Genomic DNA, 20,032 nt, shown 5'->3' with positions numbered 1-20,032 from the left:
ATATCACAGGGTTTTGATTCAAAGCATCCCCTCCCATTACCTCCTCCCACCACTACCTGTCCTCTCCAGGTCACGGAATACAGCTTAATTCAAATTTAGTGGTATAAGCTATTTTCAGTCATTTCAACAATACATATTATCTAGCAAAATATTATTAATTACACCAACAACTGGGAGATCAATTGCAAGTTACTGAACTTTGTGAATTAGCAAGTAGACAAAGAAAAAAAAAGTTTTGCTCAACCTTTTTGGTTACGGTATTTTTGTTTTAATTTAAAATACTACATAATGTACTAGGAAATTTTGTCAATACTTAATCCTTTTAATAAGATATGTCACTAGACCATTTACTGTAAATAGGGGAAGACTGCCAGTAGTGTGGATTATGAAGCATCAGATCCAGCAAGGTATTGATCGCCCTTTATTCCAATTGAAACAATAGGGAGAGGGTGCCCAGCACCCCACAGGATCAGGCCCAGAGAATGAAGATTAGCAAGATTCTACCATAGCATCTTCATAAAAAGTCAGAACAAAAATTCACTTACAAGAATAGAACAGAAAATACCAGTTGCAAAACATATGGCAAACCATTTCACTCGAGTACCGAAACTAAGCGTTGAGGCATCAAGGACCTTGGGGGAAAAGAAAATTGAAAATTAGAACAATATATTTTGGACAGTACCTAAAACTCAAATACTTCTTTTGCATTTAATGAGCTTTAATAATAAGTACAATCGTCTTGATTATTCAACCTGCAACAAGTATTTACATTTTACCTTGCATGCCTAAGAAATCTCACGTTTAATATGTTCCAATTTAAAGATGGCATTAGCAATTTGATTAGACAGGTTATTTTAGTTCACCTTAAAGTTATATGCATACCATGGCATTCAATAATAAAATGTTGCCCCCACAGATAAGCAGACCTATCCATCACCAAACAGTTACAACTAAATCATGTCATGCCAAACTAGTGAGACCATTTTCTGCACAAGTTCACTCTAGTGAGCAACATGTGTTTAGCAGCTGTCAACTAATTTGCTCCTTTATACTATATGGAAGAGAAAGAATGAATGATCATATACAAGTTTGCTAGTGAACATTCTAAACATACAGCTTTGTACATCCCTTTTTGACAAAGCTACCATTTTTGTTATCAAACAAAGCAGTCACATTTTGCTGCTACAGAAACAGAATAGCAAAATGGAATGTGTGCCAAACAGAAAATTGAGAAGATATTTAAGTAAGTGAAGAAGTATAACAAAATTTGACACAGTCCAGTTTGTTTGCTGAGAAACCACTCCCAAAATTAAAACAAATGAAATTAACTTGTGTAACTTCAGGTGTTTCCTGTATACCAGATTTCTTACTCAATTGCATACCTTCCTATAACCATCCCTTTAAAACAAGGGAATTGTTTTTAAACACACTACGGTATGCAATATGTAATTTAAGTGGTCTTGGTTACAGACTTTGCAAATAAAATGTATCAAGAGACCAGTTAGGGATGAACCTCAATTTCACTCTAGTGACAGGAAGAAGGACTTCAAAGCACCACATGTTGCGGAATAGCAAGTCTGGCTCTTCTCGATTTTGTTCATTATGGTTGGAGAGTTCTACACATTGAATAAGGGAGTGCCACATCGCAAGCAGTAATCCCCATTTCCATTAGTGCTTCAAGTTTGGCAACCAAGCAGCACAATATAGGATAATTTGCCTTGGGACAAAGTCAGTGAGTTTAGATTTATACTCAACTGCACCATGGTCAAATAGTCTACAAACTAAATCCTAGCTCCAATTTATCCAAGATGACTATAAAGGAGTTGATTTAGGATATGCTAAATCATACCTTCAAACTTTGCCTCTCATTTTATGTCCTCGCTTTCAGTTTTCTACATACTTTCAAACAAACATCATTATGATAATACTTTATAGTGATTTGACTTGACTGATTTCACATTCTGTATGTGGATGACCCATTTCCTGGCTAGATTCTTCAAGAACAATGTTCAGCAGATTGTAAATCTGTAAATTTAGTTGCACATCTTTTTGAATCTTTATTACATTAAAATACAGTATGTTTACTTTACACAGGTTTAGATCCAAGGATGGGGGAGACAGAATATTGTTTCTCCTCATGCCATTATTGATTGAGCTTATTTTCTTTAAGAATGTATTTTTAAAACCTACCTGTTAATTTTTGCATAGTCAGGTTAGTGTGAATGCTTGAAATTTTTTTAGGCAAAAAGCTAAACCAAATTCTAACACTAATTAAAAATCTTTTTGGCAAAAAAAGACTATATTAATGAAACAATTATAGAAAGTGCTCAAGCCATTAAAACTGTTATTGAGATAGATTTAAACCACATTTGTAGTGTATGTAATGCTTACCAAAGAATAAAGTCACTGAAGAAAACTATCATTTGATCACAGCTAGGATTTCAAATGATTTAACATGAGGTGGATTTACCTATATACTACTGCAGTTAAAAAGGAGACCATTAAAAAAAAAAAAAAATACACCACTCAGACTTTTCAAAGACACTGAATTTGAAAAACATAAAAGATACCAAGTCTATTTAATTTAATTAAAATGTCAAAATATGTCATTTAAAAATAAAACAGATGAATACAGGTACTCAATGTTTTACATTTGCTTACAGATTCAATGCAGTGATGAAGTACAATACAAAGTACCAGAGTTCTCTTCTCCTGTTTTCAACAATTAAGATCCACCTTTCCAAATGACAGAATATGTTGCTTACCTTATTAGATCAAACTCTTTATCCTTATGTAGGCATAAAGGAAGTAGATAAAAGAGTAACTATATGTCTCAAAAAATGGAAGAATGTGTAGTGATTATATTCCTGAACAAAGAGTCAAATGGGAAGCATTTTCAGCACATTCATTCAAATAGCTAAAGATACATATTTGAATCACATATTCAGGTACATTAATTCATGCAAATAACCACAAGTGCACATAAACATGTTAAATCCTTTCCATTGCAGCTCAGAAATGAAGTGCTGGTATGGCAAGTGCTATCACCACATTAAAGATACCAGACAGCTTCTTTTGGAAAGCCACCATTTTCAGTCTGCCACAAGGAAGGGGTGGGAGAGAGCAGTTGTTTCTTCAAGCCTATCAGGCATAGTGTTGCCAACTCTCGCAATTTTATTTCAAGTCTCACAATATTTGGTGGTTCTTTTAAGCCTAATCTCCTTGGAGCAACTGATTATATGAGAATCTCAGTACTAATTTTTAAATCAAAGTAAGTTCTTAGCCCTCCTGGTTGCAGAGAATAGCCTGAAAACATGAACAAAGTACCCTAAAGGCTTGGAAACCAGAAGGCAAATAAAGCCCTTCTCCACCACTCCCAATATAAAGCCTCATGATTTAAGACAATTTAATGATTTTTAAGGACTTGACTCATGATTTTTGGATATTTAGGGTTGACAATGTCAGGCAAGAATTAAAATTTAGCTAACAGCTAAGACAAAAACTGCAGAACAAGCAGAAATGCTTCAGTAGCAAGGACACTGACAACTGTAAACAATTGATAAGCTTATATGGTCAATGCCCGCCCAGTAACTCAGCTCTTAGAACAGAACAAACCCTCCCTTCACAGCCCACCGGATATCTGTAAGCACTCATCCCTACCCCCTCCCACCCCGCCTCTTTCCCCCACAAGGTAGCCATAGATGCTTGATGCAATAGGAGGCCTCTATATGTACGTACGGTTTTTATTTTTATCTTTGTTCAGGGTTCTCTCTTGACTTGTAACAATGTCTGTCTCTGGATGTACAAATAAATGCAAATGAATTGATAAGAGAATGTATATAACTGGCCACTATGGCACCATATTTTTGAAGCTGCTTGTCAGTCTTCCCGGTACCGTGAATAAATCCCCTTCAGTATTGTCTGTGCTTGCCTGATTCTTGGGGAAAAGAATCTTTTTGCCTAACAATAAGTAGCAGCATACAGAGGGCTGCTTGGGCAAAGACCAAAGCGACCAAGCATATGCAGCCACATTCAGATCAGAGCAGAATAATAGGAGTCAAAAGTCAGAAAAGAGTTTGATTTACTGGCCACTTTTTATACCTCCCACCCTGCATGAAATAAATCTGGACCAAATTACTTCAACGTTTGCAACAGCATGCAATCCAGATTTCTTATTAGCTTTTTCCTTTATTCTCCTTTCCCACCTAGCATATCCACACAAGATTCCTCAAGACTACCACTTTATACACACTTAACAGAGTACTATTTAAATCTTCTCAATGGAGACTAGTGAATAATGCAGCTGGGCAAATGGCTGCACAATTTACCCTTCTGGCAAGTTACTAAGTGTGCAAACCGCAGACTTTTCTAGCCAACAGGAGACAAGCAGCTCTAGTAGGCTTAGGAACTGCACATGGCAGTCACCTTCTGTGTCCCTGGGAGGCCCTCCATGCCAACTGGCAGAGGGCCCACCATATTGTAACTCATGTCAGGCCCAACACCCACTACCCCCAAAACACTGTCATAATATGTATCTAAAAGATGTCATGTAAAGTATCTTATGTAAACTGGTGACACATTGATCCAGAAAATCACCATGTTATAGAACTTGTGCAAAACCCATACATACATGTGTACTGGAAATAGGTTCTTAAAATATGCACTGCCTCCCAAACATAAACCCAACCTTTCCTAGACAAAGGAAAGTGGATTACCCTGTCCGACTGGCTTGATTACAGGCAGAGGACAATGAAAGTATATTTACATAAAAGGTAAACCAAGCAATCAAGCTAACTAGCAGCAACTCAGGGAGTACCCTAGTGGACAAACTCTGTGTGCCAGGAATCCTTCCTGGCTCTTGAGAGACAGACAAAAGCAAAAAGCTCTTGAGAGAGAGACAGCAAAAAGAAATTTTAGTTATCCATCATTTCAGGGACAGCACTCTTTGAGCCCATGAAAGTTAGATCCCTGAGCCTGGAGAGCTAAAGATGCTAGTAACCTGATATGAGTAAGAAAACTGCATAGACAAAGATTCTAAATGGCTAAAATTAAATTTTAGTCATTAGAAAGCGTGATTTGTTTTGTTTGTAATCACGTTTCTTTTTCTCTCGCTTAGTACCACTTAAACCTCTGTTCTTTGTTAATAAACATTCTTGATTTTTAACTAAACCATCTCAGTGCTGTGTATTAAAGTGAAGTGTGCCTTCAACTAACGTAACACACTGGTGTGTACACTGTCTCACTGGAGGCAGCAAACTTAATTTCTGAGTGGGTGTGTCTCAGTGAGAGGGACTGGATACTGCAGAGACATCTCTGGGGAACTCAGTAACTGGCGTTCATTGGGTTTGTTACCAAGGTTTAGTTTGGCAGACTCTTGAAGAGCTTGCTGGCATGGCAGACAGGTTTTGGGTCAGCTCCCTGACACAACTTAACAGCAGCAAAGCTCCCACTTGCTGAGGCAGGGGGCTAACACAATGGCTTACAGTTCTGGGTGTTGTGAACAGAACTTCACACCTTCTCCAGCAGCACAGCTCAGAAGTTGTGCAGAGGTTAGGCTCCCCGCTTGCTGGCCTTAGGATCTTCATCATGCTAGGTACTGAACACAAAAGAGGAGCAGTCCCACTCAAAATATTTACAATCTAATTTGTCCTTCATGTCAAACAGGTGGATATGACAGACACAGAAACCTCAAAATAAGACACTATTATGGTACAATTAAAGACTATAATGATTGTGGTTTAACACAAAAGCAAGATTGATGATTTCATCCTGGACGCTGGATTATAGCATCATGCCACACACTACAATATTTGCATTATTAGTAGCCTTTGCTTAGTAGAGGCCCAGGTAAAGATAGCAGTGCATAGTCCATGTCTGGAAAGAGATTATCAGAACTGTAGCATAGGAAGGAAGGGAGTTTGTACAGCATACATCCTCCTAAACATCTTCAGCTGTACTGCCCTTTACCACTTCACTTCCCAAGGGCCCAAAATGCCATGATGAAAAAGGAACAAGCAAATCACCACCACCACCTCCCCATTTTGTGTAATTAAAGTTTAATTCACCCCACTGACAGGAAAGCACACTGAAACAAGAGACTCCCAGATACTGACATGTCAAGGAGATGAACTGTCCACCCAGATGTCAGAAGGGCATGAAAAGTGAAAAACTGAAATCAGGAGGACAGGCTTTCTGAAACATAATTAATTGTTTTCTAACAGTCTAATGTAGGATCTCCCACTGAAAGAATCAGAGGGGTAGCCGTGTTAGTCTGAATCTGTAAAAAGCAACAGAGGGTCCTGTGGCACCTTTGAGACTAACAGAAGTATTGGGAGCATAAGCTTTCGTGGGTAAGAACCTCACTTCTTCAGATGCAAGACTGAAAGAAACTGAAAGAAAACACCTTATGATGTCACTGCTGAATGGCAGCAAAGCTTGCTATGGGCCCCCAACAGATCAAGTGAATGCTGATCTGCAGTGTTGCCTTTCTGATCATAAAAAGATCTATTTCACTTTCCAAATGGTTTACTTATGGTTCTTCCATAAGTGAGTCATTCATTGAGAAGAGTTGGGGAAAGATTCTCTTATGGGCAACTTATTCCAAAATTGTCTACTACAGGATTTCTTGCACTTTCTTCTGAAGCTGTTTGAATTAGTCACTGTCCAAAACGGGATACTAGATTTCTTTGACAGGGTAACAAGCCTTGTGGATGGGGGGGAAGCGGTAGACCTGGTATACCTTGAGTTTAGTAAAGCTTTTGATCCTGTCTTGCAAGACCTTCTCATAAACAAACTAGGGAAATGTAACCTAGGCCTGGTCCACACTAACCCCCCACTTCGAACTAAGATACGCAACTTCAGCTACGTTAATAACGTAGCTGAAGTCGAAGTACCTTAGTTCGAATTTACCGCGGGTCCAGACGCGGCAGGCAGGCTCCCCCATCGACTCCGCGTACTCCTCTCGTGGAGCAGGAGAATCGGCGTAGACGGCGAGCACTTCCGGGATCGATTGCTTACCACCGGACCCGGAGGTAAGTATAGACGTACCCCTAGATGGAGCTACTATCAGGTGAGTGCAAAACTGGTTGGAAAACTATTCCCAGAGAGTAGTTATCAGTGGTTCACAGTCGTGCTGGAAGAACATAATGAGTGGGGTCCCACAGGGATCAGTTCTGGGTCCAATTCTGTTCAATATCTTCATCAATGATTTTGATAATGGCATAGAGAGTACACTTACAAAGTCTGCAGACAATACCAAGCTGGGAGGGGTTGCAAGTGCTTTAGAGGATAGGATTAAAATTCAAAATGATCTGGACAAACTGGAGAAATGGTCTGAAGTAAACAGGATGAAATTCAATAGGGACAAATGCAAAGTACTCCATTTAGGAAGGAACAATCAATCAATTGCACACATACAAAATGGGAAATGACTGCATAGGAAGGAGTACTGCGGAAAGGAATCTGGGGGTCATAGTGGACCACAAAATAAATGAGTCAACAGTGTAACGCTGTTAAAAAAAAAAAAAGCGAACATCCTTCTGGGATGTATTAAGCAGGAGTGTTGTAAGCAAGACGCGAGAAGTAATTCTTCCGCTCTACTTCGTGCTGATTAGGCCTCAATTGGAGTACTGTGTCCAGTTCTGGGCACCACATTTCAGGAAGGATGTGGACAAATTGGAAAGAACCCAGAGAAGAGCGACAAAAATTAAAGGTCTAGAAAACAACCTATGAGGGAAGATTGAAAAAACTGGGTTTGTTTAGTCTGGAAAAGAGAAGACTGAGGGGGGACATAACAGTTCTCAAGTACGTAAAGGTTGTTACAAGGAAGAGGGAGAAAAATTATTTTTCTTAACCTCTGAGGATAGGACAAGAAGCAATGGGCTTGTAGCAAGGGAGGTTTATGTTGGACATTAGGAAAAACTTCCCAACTGTCAGGGTAGTTAAGCACTGGAATAAATTGCCTAGGGAGGTTGGGTAATCTCCATCATTGGAGATTTTTAAGAGCATGTTAGACAAACACCTGTCAGGGATGGGCTAGATATTACTTAATCCTGCCATGAGTGCAGGGGACTGGACTAGTTGGCCTCTCGAGGTCCCTTCCAGTCCTACGAGTCTATGATTTAACGAGTCACTGAACTGGTACATCAGTTCTTACATTACTAAGCTGAGCTATCTGATTCCATTTGCCTTGTCTTGCTGCTTCTAAATATCTTTCAGTAAATTATACCTTTTGACTAAATCATTGCAATTTATACAAAGCTGTGCATTTCGCACTTTGACAAGGCTATCACTAACAAGAATGTTCAGAAGCGTAGGAAGAATACTACAGCTGAGACTTGTTGAATTCAACGTCTCAAATTAATTAATTAGTAATTGAGATCTTAGAACTCTATTCTTTTATGTAGAAAGACTCTAGAGATTTAGGGCTTGATATTTACGATTCATGCATATACATTCTCCTCAAAGCATGTTGACTGCATGGTACCCTACACTAGCACATTTCTCTCTACACCACTATGCTCCAGGGCAGTGTTAAACATCTAGCAGTCAGCCCCATACCCAGGAGCGCTGCCAGCTTTTCTGCCGCCCTAGGCAGCGGAAGGTCGCGCCCCGAAATGCCGCCCCCCACAGAGGCGGCAGAAGGTCCCGCCGCCGAAATACCGCCGCGGTCGCCGCCCCCCAAATTGTAGTGCCCTAGGCGACCGCCTAGGTCATCTAATGGGTTGCGCCGGCCCTGCCCTTACCATCTATTGGTGCAGCATGCTGCTTTCAGTCACTTCTATAACTTCCTTATTTCTAAAAGTGATTTCTTCCAATGTATGAAAGACTTCAACTATCAATCAGAATTCAGTCCCGGATTTGAAGTTTAAAAAAAAAGAAAGACTTTTTAGATTAACTCTACAAATGTTTTCTTTGCATTTGTATAAACAGCTGATTAGTTGGTATATGGGCTAGTGTTAAACAGATTCCTTCAAAGCTTTAAAAAAAATAATGTAAGTGTTCAGAGCAAGCATGAAAAATGCCAGCCCAAAAAATAATATTTTTCAAAAACTCAGTGAAAATATAGGGGCTTTTAATTAAACTGCTTTCACGGCCATAAGAGAGACAAGGTGGGGGAGGTAATAGCTTTTATTGAACCAACTTCTGTTGGACAGAGAGACAAGCTTTATCAAAAGACTGTCTCTCTCACCAACAGAAGTTGGTCCAATAAAAGCTATTACCTTACCCACCTTGTCTCCAGAACATCCTGGGACCAACAGGGCTACAACTACACTGTTCACAGCCATAAGTAACTCTGAAGAATGAAAAGGGAAGGAAAGAATAAAAGCATATGGATCCAAAAGAGGGAATAATGTTTCTGAAGAGCCTTAATATTTAAATACCATTTAGCATTTAACAACATCCTTAATAAAAGCCTTCCTAGACTGTGGTGACCAGAACCACACAGAAGTATTATTATTCTCCTATTTGTAATCCCCACAAAATGTTATTGTGCAGGAGCCCTAGCAGCCCCACAGTTAGAACAGTTCCTTTCCCACTTCAGCATTACGTAGATACCTTAAAAAAACTGAAAAGATTCTACAGTATGTATAATGTATTAATCTGTTTTTAAAGGTCATCAAGGCAATATAACACACAGGGTAATGTTACCAAATTAGGGGTTGTAATATTTAAATAGTGGATTTGAAAAAACTCTCTTCCACTTAAACTATCACTTTTAATGATAACTTAGTTAAGCCTTCAATGGAACATGCTGTCCCTACCATTACATGTTACATTTAGCACACAACATTGCTCTGATCAAGAACTGCCCAAATAAAGGGGCCTCTGGGAACATCCCAATCCCCACTAGGTAACGTACTATTTACAGCTTCAGGTTATCAAAACATTAAGGCAACATGATTAATATTACAGGCTAGGGATCATCAGCCTACCTTTTGCCAGGAAGCCACATCCTGATCTGAGAAGTTCATTAGAACAAACTAACTTTAATAAACACATATGTATGTCAGTAATAACTATCCCAGATGGTATGTATATTGGGAGGTGCTGGGAAAGGTAAAATACCACATCTACCCTTACTAAGCTGAGTCAGCCAGGAAGTGAGCAGATTATTCCTTTTTGAACCATTTTTCCCCTTTGGAGTAGGGACTATTCAGCAAAGCAAGTTGTTTGGCAGTTATTTAAACCTGACCTGTTGAATTCCAGTACAAAAAGCAAAAAATTATTTAATACAATATATCTGTTTGTGACAGTGAGATATTTTATGTATTTCACACTAGATTAAATTGAATATTTATACTTAGCAATAAAATTACTTATTTAAAATTAGTTACATTGTTCCCATAACTCAATTTTTTAAAGATGGGATTCGTTTCATGACTTCTTTTGTCACCTTAGTTTTAACTATATAGTTCCCATTTTCTTCAGGAAGTTTAAGTTTAGTTTAAGAGGAAGTTTTAAACTTAATTTTACTGAAGTCTTTAATGAAAAAATAAATAAAAGTTTAGAGGCTACTAATTTATCTATTTCCTTGACAAAACTGGTCTGATCTTTTAGGGCAGAGATTCTCAGCAATGGAGGAACTTTTTAAAAAAGGACTAGGACGTGATTCTCAATGTTTCAATCTTCAAAATATGAGTTTATATTTGAGAAAATTCTTCCAGTTCTAAATGGATAGTTACAATTTAAGAGTTCATATGAAAATAGGTATTGTTTGGGGATTTGTTTAATTGTGTAGAACCAATAAATGTTGCATACCCCTCTACTGGGTCAGCAGAAGCAGCTGAACTATTTATTCCTAGAGCTCTGCTAACATCCTTGTTAATATCAACAACCAAAACAAGATATGTTATTACAGAAGTCACTATGTAAATTAAAACAAGAATAACCATGCTAGTTTCTGCACTAATTAAAAACATTAGAACAAGATCACGCTATTGTAAACGTAATGAAAATTTTTAAGTTATTTTTTTAAAGGGTGTGTCCTCTCAGTGCCCTGAATCACATCTCCAGACATTTTTGTGGCAACGACCCATCTACCTATTTTTCATCCCACCTCTCAAAAGGGCTAAGTAAATTTAAGTCTGAATTAGAAATATTTCAAACAGGTTCCAAAATTAACAATGAGCAGAGGTTAGTAAAACAGAGTAAAGGAACTACAGGAGATATCTGAATGGGTATATACATTTTCTGGTGGCTCTGGAAAGAGCATTTGAAGGAAGATACTGGTAGTTAGCTACAATAACTAAATATTTTCTGAATAGCAAAGATAACAATATGTACACAAAAGTCCCGATTCCTGCAAGACATTGAGCAACCTCAGCTCCCGGAAAGTGCTCAGCACTCTGCAAGATCTAGCTTTAAAAGGAGTTTTCATAAGATTTGGTAGAAACATCTGTCATTATTTCACTATTTCCACTCACTAAATCATGTTTTCGGTGAAGCTGACAGTTTGCAGATATGTCTGGGAAGCTTTAGCCCAAAAAGTAAGTTTCAGCACACAGGTGATTGATTTAGTTTTGGAAACCTGAAGAAAGGCATTCCAGCTGTTTTAGAAAACACAGTAAACACTGTCAGAAAAGGGGCCAGAATCCAGTAGCCCCCAAACTTCTCTACCTTAAAGAGAGAATGCAACTTTAATATGAAATTTACACTTTAGAGAATCATGAAATTCAAAGTGCAAGGTCTCTGCTGCAACATTAACTCAGCCATGTAGCGCACACAGAGCATTTTTTATTCCTTTCTCACTCTTAAAATGGACCTTTTACATCACTGTTACAGTCACAGGTAACACTGTTGTAAGGCTTATAAAGGAGCATGCTAACTTTTCTTCAATAAAGTTTTTTTCACCTGTGCTTTTAACACCGTATTAGAGTAGGATTGAAACTTTTCTAGAAGTCTTGTTTACTTTTCACTATTAAAAAAACATATTAAAATGCAGAATAAAGGAAGGCAAATACTACATTCAATAAGGAAAAGGAAAAGGAAAAGGGTACTGGAAACTGATGGAGTTTTTGTTCCTGGGAGTTAATGTTAGCCTGATCATAAAACTGGGTAAACCATAAACTATTGCTTAAAGATCATATAAACAAACTTTTAAATGCACTCTAGAATTTTTTTTAAAAGCCTCCCTGTATATTCAGTTTCCTCTCTTGGTAAAGACAAATATAAAGAACTATTTCAATTTATTTTCTCTCCACCCTACCCTTCCCCCATACTAGTTTGTGTTAGTTTTACTTTCATTTTGACACAAGTATTCTGAATGGTGTGCTGACATAGTGCTATCCTTAATGCACCAGTAACTTGCAATACATTTTTCTACACATTCTTCATTTTATTTTGAAAATCATGCAGTTAGTACTAAATAAATGATCCCTGGTACCACCAAAATATTGCAGCAGGACAGTGTAATTTAGTATTCTGAGTGTTTAGAAAGCCTGGGTTGATCTTTTGTTTGATAAAGAGAATTCTCTCAATTTCTTCTGCTTAGTTTTTGCAGGCAGTTACCGTAATACATCAGATTTATTATTCAATTGAAAATAGCCCTACTTGCCAAATTGAGAGTTAATAGGACAGATGAGACATACATAAAATTAACAAGACATATGATATCTATCGCATAACTACCAGCTATCCTTAAGAGAAACCAGTTGTTTTCAGCTAAATATTTGTCAGTCATATGCTACCTCAAAAAGCTTACCTAGTACAACATATTTCAAGTACATTAATGCAGGTGTCTTATTTTTCTCCCATATCCCTATATTTCTAACAGTATTAGGCATGCTATCATTTAATGCCTTTTTGTAGTGGGATATAAAAGAGGGAAACTTTTTAAGAACAGTCAATATCAGTTGTTGTGATGTTTAACACTTTGGTAAATGGAACCCAAAGAGCTAAATGTTTTGGTGTTTTTGCTTTACTGGTTAGATTTTTACTTCCACATTGACCTCCAATGTTCTGAGAAGGCATAGCCTAGAACATGAGACTAGATTTGAATCTACTACACCAACTGTGTATAGCCTAGAAAAAACACAATCTTATTTTATTGTTTTTAAAGGAAGGCTTTCTGAATATGCCTATCAGGCAAAGGCCCTTTCTACACTATGAAGGGATGCAACAACTTATGGTTTGTTAACGTCATGTGAATCCATACTACAATTTTAAAAAGCTATTCAATACCTGATACAGGAGTCACCAAAGGTATGTCTGAACAGAGTTTAGCTTCAGCTGGTTTAAGTGTAGCATGGACAAAGTATACAAGTTTTGTTGCAGAGCCCGAGTCTTGGGCCAACCATAACCACAACACGACAGCATAATGCCAAGATGAGAATAGCTTTGCAAATGCATGCTTTCTGAAGCAAAAAGTGAACGCTATCTACGCTAGCAATAGTTCTCTTGTGGGCCTGTTTAAAAGAATCCAAGTTCTCAAAGGAGGCCACATTGGTGCAGCTTCACTGGTGGTGGTAACAGATCACCACTGTTTACACCACCTCACCTAACCTGCTCAAACAGGCCTAGAAAAAGAGGGTGATAAAAGTGTCTGCAACCTATCTATGCTAATGCTCCCACCAGTAGAGCTGAACAGTGGTAGTGTAACAACATAAATTAAGAAAAAGGCCACTGCAAACAAGACCAAAGGTTTGGTATGACAACACATTCAAATGCACATACACTACAGGGTACAATACTCCAAGTATGAGCACCATATAGCCATCCATGGCCAAAACATCAATGCTCCTGTCTTGATATAGTTGCCAGGAATGCAATTTCAAAGTGTAGACACAAACACCATCTTTTCAGATAGGACTATTCTAATATATACTGGCTGATGGCTGTACCAGCCAGATGCAGGTGTGGGGAAGGGGTGGCACTAGGGGACTGAGGGCTAGTCTACACTGGCAGCACTTTACCATGGCTTGTGTAGTCGCGGCACAGCGCTGGGAGAGCATGTTCTAAAAAAACCCCACCTCCACGAGGGGCATAGCTCCCAGCACTAGTGCACTGTCTATACTGGTGCTTTACAGCACTGAAACTTGCTGCAGTCAGGGGGATGTTTTTTCACACCCCGAGTGAGAAAATTGCAGTGCTGTAAAGTGCCAGTGTAAACAACCCCTCACCTACTTCTACCATGTTAACAAGAAAACTACATTTAAATCTCCCATAAAGAAATGTTATTTATCCCAGGAAACTGGGCAAGTAGAATTTTGCAAGGCTGGTTTAAAGCTTTATTACAAATGTAAGAAAGTGATATTATAAACTACACTAATTAAACTACAGTATAAGTGACTTGACTGTATTTTGTGTCAGATATTTAGGAGTGATGCATTTCTAGCTCCCGGATTGACTCTGTGGAGAGATACGCGAACAATTATGACATAATTAATTAAATGCTCAGACACTCATCTTATGATCAACCCCCTATAATGAATGCTACATTGTCCAGTAGGGCAGAATTATGTGAGTATCTATACAATATTCCAACCCACATAAAAGTTGCCACAGGATGGCAGATAAAGTCTCTTGTACTTACGGTCTCAGGTGTATATGCTCCCCCCTCCCAGGAATTTAAGTTTAAAAAAAAAAAAAAGAGCAAACAAAACCACTATTTCAGACCAATGGTTCATGCAGTCCACTATCCCACCTCAGACAGTGGCAAATACCAAATGCTTCCCAGGAAGGCACAACCCTACAGTGGACAATTTACAGAAGAAGCTCTTCCTAGGGTAAGTTTCTGACTAGCCCCCAGTAATTTGTGCTTGGTTTAGACACGGAATCATAAGGGATAAAAGTTTTTTTTTTAAATCCTATGTGAGAAATTTCAGAGCAATCTAACAAATATAGGTGAATGGGCAAGAGAATAAAACATGAAATTCAGTGCTGTCTAATGCAATGTAATGCACATTGAAAGAAATAATTTCAACTACTCATACACATTGCTGAGTTCTAAATTAGCTGACTACTAGATTAACAGGAAAGAAACCAGGGCATCATTGTGACCAGTACAATGAAAACCTCTGCTCAGTGTGCTGGGACAATCAACAAAATACTGAAGTTAGAATGACAAAAATATAAATTTGTGGTATGCCTTCAACTCAAATGTGATGTAGCCCAGATAACACACCCACTAGAGAAACAGCAAAAACAAAACAGATTCAGATCGATGATGAAAATTATTGAAGGGGAGATTGCTGTACAAAGAGAATTAAAAGAATGAGACTAGTTTACAAAGAAGACTACTAAGAGGAAAAATAAGATACATGCATAAAATAACGTTACAGAGAATATAAATTGAGTGCTCCTCTTTACCCTCACTTGGTTGGAAACACACACACACAGCTTGAAAGACAGCCAATTTAAATGAATGAACATATCTTGATTTACACAACATATTGTTAGAGTTTCACAGCCCTTGCAGAAGTCAAACAAGAATTAGACATTTATATGGGTAACTAGAAGATCCACAATTTTTTTGAGTAGGATTAAAAACCCAAGGACTTGGCCACACGAGGAAATCGCCTGGAACAGCTATTGTGGGGTATGCACTAATTACTCCAGAATAAAGTGATTTTTGCTCCAGAGAAGCGTACACCCAGGGGCCTATTCCGGAAGAGCTAGCCCGGTCTGTTTCCCCTTCCAGCCAAGCCCTTAGAGGACTCTAAACCCTCACGCTTCAGGATACAAACTAATCAAACTGAGTGACTGAAGCACGTTCCCCAGGGGGGTTTCTTGCTCGGGTTCTGAACCATGGGATACTGGCCGGGGTGGGCCCCGTCTGCTGGGCAGAGCAGCTCCCGTGTCACAGGGGCGGGTGACCCATTAGCCAGCCCGCCCGGCTTCCAGGCGCTGTCCTGTGGTGGTGAGTTCCACAGGCCGCTCAGCAGAGACGGCGCCGGGAGGCGGCTGATTCCTAACTACCAACCCCATCGAAACAAGCGACACAGATACCAACAGGTGTCACTGCTACATCGGAGAAACCGATTATCGCCCCGGGGCAGCGCTCAGGCACCCGGCGGGCACGGGGGGAACCCCGGGAGGTACCTGCGTGGTCAGCCCCTGCTCCTCGTCCTCGTGCCCGCTCAGCACCCGGCGCAGCTTCTCCATCTCGCCGCCGCCTCAGGCCCCTCGTCCCGCCCCACGCTGTCCCCTCCCCCTCGAGCCCCGCGCACCACTGACCCCGCCCCCGCTAAACCCCCACCGGAAGTCACGAGACCATAAACGGAAAGAGAGCCGCCGCCGCTGCCGGGACTTTAATCCAACCATTAGGGTCCGGCCAGGAGCCCCGCCCCCTCCGGGAGAAGGGCCCCGCCCCTCCTCCTGACTTCTCCCTTTATCCACACCCTCTTCCCCTGCCCCGCCCCGAGACTAGCCCCGCCCTCTCCCCGAGCACAGCCCCTTCCCTCCTCGCCACGCCCCCTTCGCCTACGCAACTCCTGGTCCCTCTGCCTCAGCCTTCCTAGTGCCCACGCCCCCTGCCGGCCGTGGCTCCGCCCCTTTTCTGATGCCTGACCCCACCGCAGTCGCTACGCTCGGCTTCCCCTCCCGCCCTCGTGCTCCCACGCCCGGCCCGCCTACGGGCCTCAGGAGCGCCAGGCTGGGGGGCGGCTTGGGCATCCCCAGCTCTGGGGCAGCCTTGCAGTGCTAGGCGCCTGCCAGGGTGTTAGTTTGCGTAATTTCTTGCTAACAGCATTCAGTCATCTGCAACAGCGCGCTCTGTCCCCACTGCCAATCAGGCCCATGGAGAGGGATTTCTGTACAAATGTAGGTATGCCCTAGAGAATTACAGCTCCTGCCACCTCCTGTGGTTATCCTCTCAAGTGCAACCTCTCCGTTAAATTGTGAATAAATAATTCCCTATAAAATACTACTATATTGATATTAAAGTATCTGCAGAGAAATACTCTGAATTAATCTAAACTTCCTACAGTAATATTTAAATATTACCAAAATTAAGTAAATGTACATACATACATCTTGTCATTGCTTACAATTCAATGCAACAATCAATTTCCTATCAAATTAAGGCAAAAGCACATCACATTATACAGGATTGCATTCATGAGCTAAAACCATCTTCAATGAAAATGATCTATAAGAACAGAAGAACGGCCACGCTGGGTCACACCAATGGTCCATCTAGCCTAGTATTTGGTGGACCAACAGTGGCTTGTGCCAGATACTTCAGAGGGAATGAGCAGAACAGGGCACTTAATCAGGTGATCCTTCCTATCATCCAGTCCTAGCTTCTGACTGTCAGAAGTTTAGGGACACCCAGAGCATAGGGTTGCGTCCCTGGCCATCTTGGCTAATAGCCATTGATGGACCTTTCCTCCAGGAATTTATCCAATTCTGTTTTGAACCCAGTTATATTTTTGGCCTTCACAACTTCCCTGGCAATGAGTTCCACCAGTTGACTGTGTGTTGTGTGAAAAAGTACTTCCTTATGTTTGTTTTAAACCTGCTATTAATTTCATTGGGTGACACCCCCACCCCCCTCCAGGGGTGCTAGTAGGGTGACCAGATGTCCTAGGGTGACCAGATGTCCTGATTTTATAGGGACAGTCCCGATTTTTGGGTCTTTTTCTTATATAGGCTCCTATTACCCCCCCAACCCCTGTCCCAATTTTTCACACTTGCTGTCTGGTCACCTTAAGATGTCCCGATTTTATAGGGACAGTCCCGATATTTGGGGCTTTTTTTATACGGGCTCTTATTACCCACCACCCTCTGTCCCAATTTTTCACACTTACTATCTGGTCACCCTAGTTGCTAGAACAATTTTTATAGTGGGGGTGCTGAGAGCCTTTGAACCAAACTGTAAACCCTGTATATGATGGAAACCACTTCAAGCCAGGGGGTGCAGCAGCACCCCTAGTTCCAGCACCTATTGTGACCCCTGGTTCTTGTGTTATGTGAAGGAGTAAATAACACTTCCTTAGTCACTTTCTCCACACCATTCATGATTTATAGACTTCTTATCATATCCCCCTTTAGTCATCTCTTTTCTAAAATGAACAGTCCGTCTTTTTAATCTCTCCTCAAATGGAAACTGTGCCATAGTCCTACTCATTGTTGCCCTTCTCTGTACTTTTTCCAATTCTAATATATCTTTTTTGAGATGGGGTGACCAGAACTGCATGCAGTATTCAGGTTGTGGGCATACCATGGATTTATATAGTAGCATTATGATATTTTCTGTCTTATTATCTATCCCTTTCTTAATGGTTCCTAACATTCTGTGAGCTTTTATGACTGCTGCTGCACACTGAGCAGATATTTTCTGACCCCCAAGATCTCTTTATTGAACGGTAACAGCTAATTTAGACCCCATTATTTTGTATGCATAGTTGGGATTATATTTTCTAATGTGCATTACGTCACATTTATCAACATTGAATTTCATGTGCTGTTTTGTTGCCCAGTCGCATGTTTTGAATATATTCTATATGATAAGATTCCAGGAACATCACTCAGTGTGTGTCCCTCTGAAGTCTATAATGTCTGTTGAGTCAGTGTAAAAAGTGAGGGAAACAGCTACAAGAATGGTTGAGAGCTCTTTTAGTTCAGAATATCATCAGATTGAACCATCACTGAATTTCATGGTCTGTTACTGTGCAATTTCTAAATTCTCAGCCTTTCTGACTTTACAAATTACACCTGGGATGGTGTACAGCTACAGTAAAGCATTTACCTATCTATGCCATGCCAAGAGTCCTAAACCATGGTGATATCACAGGTAAATCAACTAAGCAGCATCCTTACTCTGTGGCTAATTTGCATGCATCGGTTTCATCGGTTGTATAAGGAGACTGTACTGATGGTGGATTATTTGGCCTAACTGCCACTGGAATAAATCAATACAAATCTTCCAGCACAGCCCATCCCTAGACACAAATCAACACAACCGCCTACACAACACAACCAGCTCACATGATAACCCCAACACACACAGTCCTCACACAGAACAGACCCATCATTTATCTCCGGCAAAAAACAAAAAAATCCCCCAACCAGTACAACACAGCCCCCCACCCCCAATCATAACTTTTCCAGCACAACACACAGGTTTGCCCACCCTCACTCATACTTACCATAAAACAATTAACTTGAGCAGAAAAGCTGCTGGTTCATTGCTACTCATTATATAATTATAGCTATAATGGACTGCTAGTTTCTATAACCACTCACATGACAAGACCCATCTGGGTACAGACAATATTTGCAGGAGAACTCACAAATCATCTAGCTGCATAATTCCTTATTGTTGCCTTTCAACTGGTCAGTTTTTGCTTCTGAGACTGAGTTTAAATATTTGAGTGTCAAATCCTGCAAACCTTTATTCACATGCGTATTCCCTGTAATGCCCAATGGTGATTAAAGACTACAAATATGAATAAGCATTTACAGGATAATTCCCCTGGTGATAAGGCCTCTCATAAGATAATGGCCAAATTCTGTTCTTAATGACAAAAACACAATTGCATTAAAGTTGCATGAGTGTTACACAGCATAATCTGGTCCAATATGGGATATCCTTGGCAGCCTGTTAAAAACTTTGGACCACCTTTGGCCCCAAGGTAACTTGATTTACTTCAGTGAAGTTACATCAGAAATGAATTTGGCCCCTTTAGTTTAAAAGAAAATAACATTAAAAAACCCAGCCTGTAATTCATTCGTTTTCCTGCTTGCCCAGTGGTTCAGTATTAGACTTTGAATTGGAGTCATAGTAGTAGCTTTATGTGGAGAAAGATAAAACAGTTAAATTATCCACTTTCATAGTGCTTAAATGTGGTACCAAAAAGCCAGACTTATTATAGACGCCTCAGATAGATATTAGATATACAAAAGTTAGAATCCACTAATTCAGTTTTGGGCCAACATTTGCCTCTGCCATTCATTTCTTTCTGGCATAAATTGGAATTTTCTGCATATGCCCCTGATGTGAAATTTCCCCAATTTCTGCAGCAAAAACCAAAAACAGTTTTTTATAACAAATTGGCAGTTTTTTACATTCAAGATGTACCTTTAATTT

The 20,032-nt window shown here is 40.0% G+C and overlaps 1 protein-coding gene across 1 annotated transcript in view; it reads right to left on the bottom strand.

Annotated features, from left to right (window-relative positions):
* Positions 1-16,140, bottom strand: part of SFT2D1 (SFT2 domain containing 1) — a 39,902-nt gene extending 23,762 nt beyond the window's left edge. Inside the window, exons 1-2 of the mRNA XM_024205888.1 lie at positions 16,042-16,140; positions 546-632 (exon numbers count right to left, since the gene is read on the bottom strand). Of these exons, the coding sequence (XP_024061656.1) occupies positions 546-632; positions 16,042-16,104 (150 nt within the window). The 5' untranslated portion in view covers positions 16,105-16,140. The remainder of the gene's footprint in view (positions 1-545; positions 633-16,041) is intronic.
* Between the last annotated feature and the right edge of the window lie 3,892 nt (positions 16,141-20,032).

This window comes from Terrapene carolina, unplaced genomic scaffold, assembly GCF_002925995.2.
Source record: "Terrapene carolina triunguis isolate 2854851 unplaced genomic scaffold, T_m_triunguis-2.0 Scaffold85, whole genome shotgun sequence".
Lineage (NCBI taxonomy): Eukaryota > Metazoa > Chordata > Testudines > Emydidae > Terrapene > Terrapene triunguis.
The sequence above is the reverse complement of the archived record's forward strand: the minus strand, read 5'-3'. Positions and strand labels throughout refer to the sequence as shown.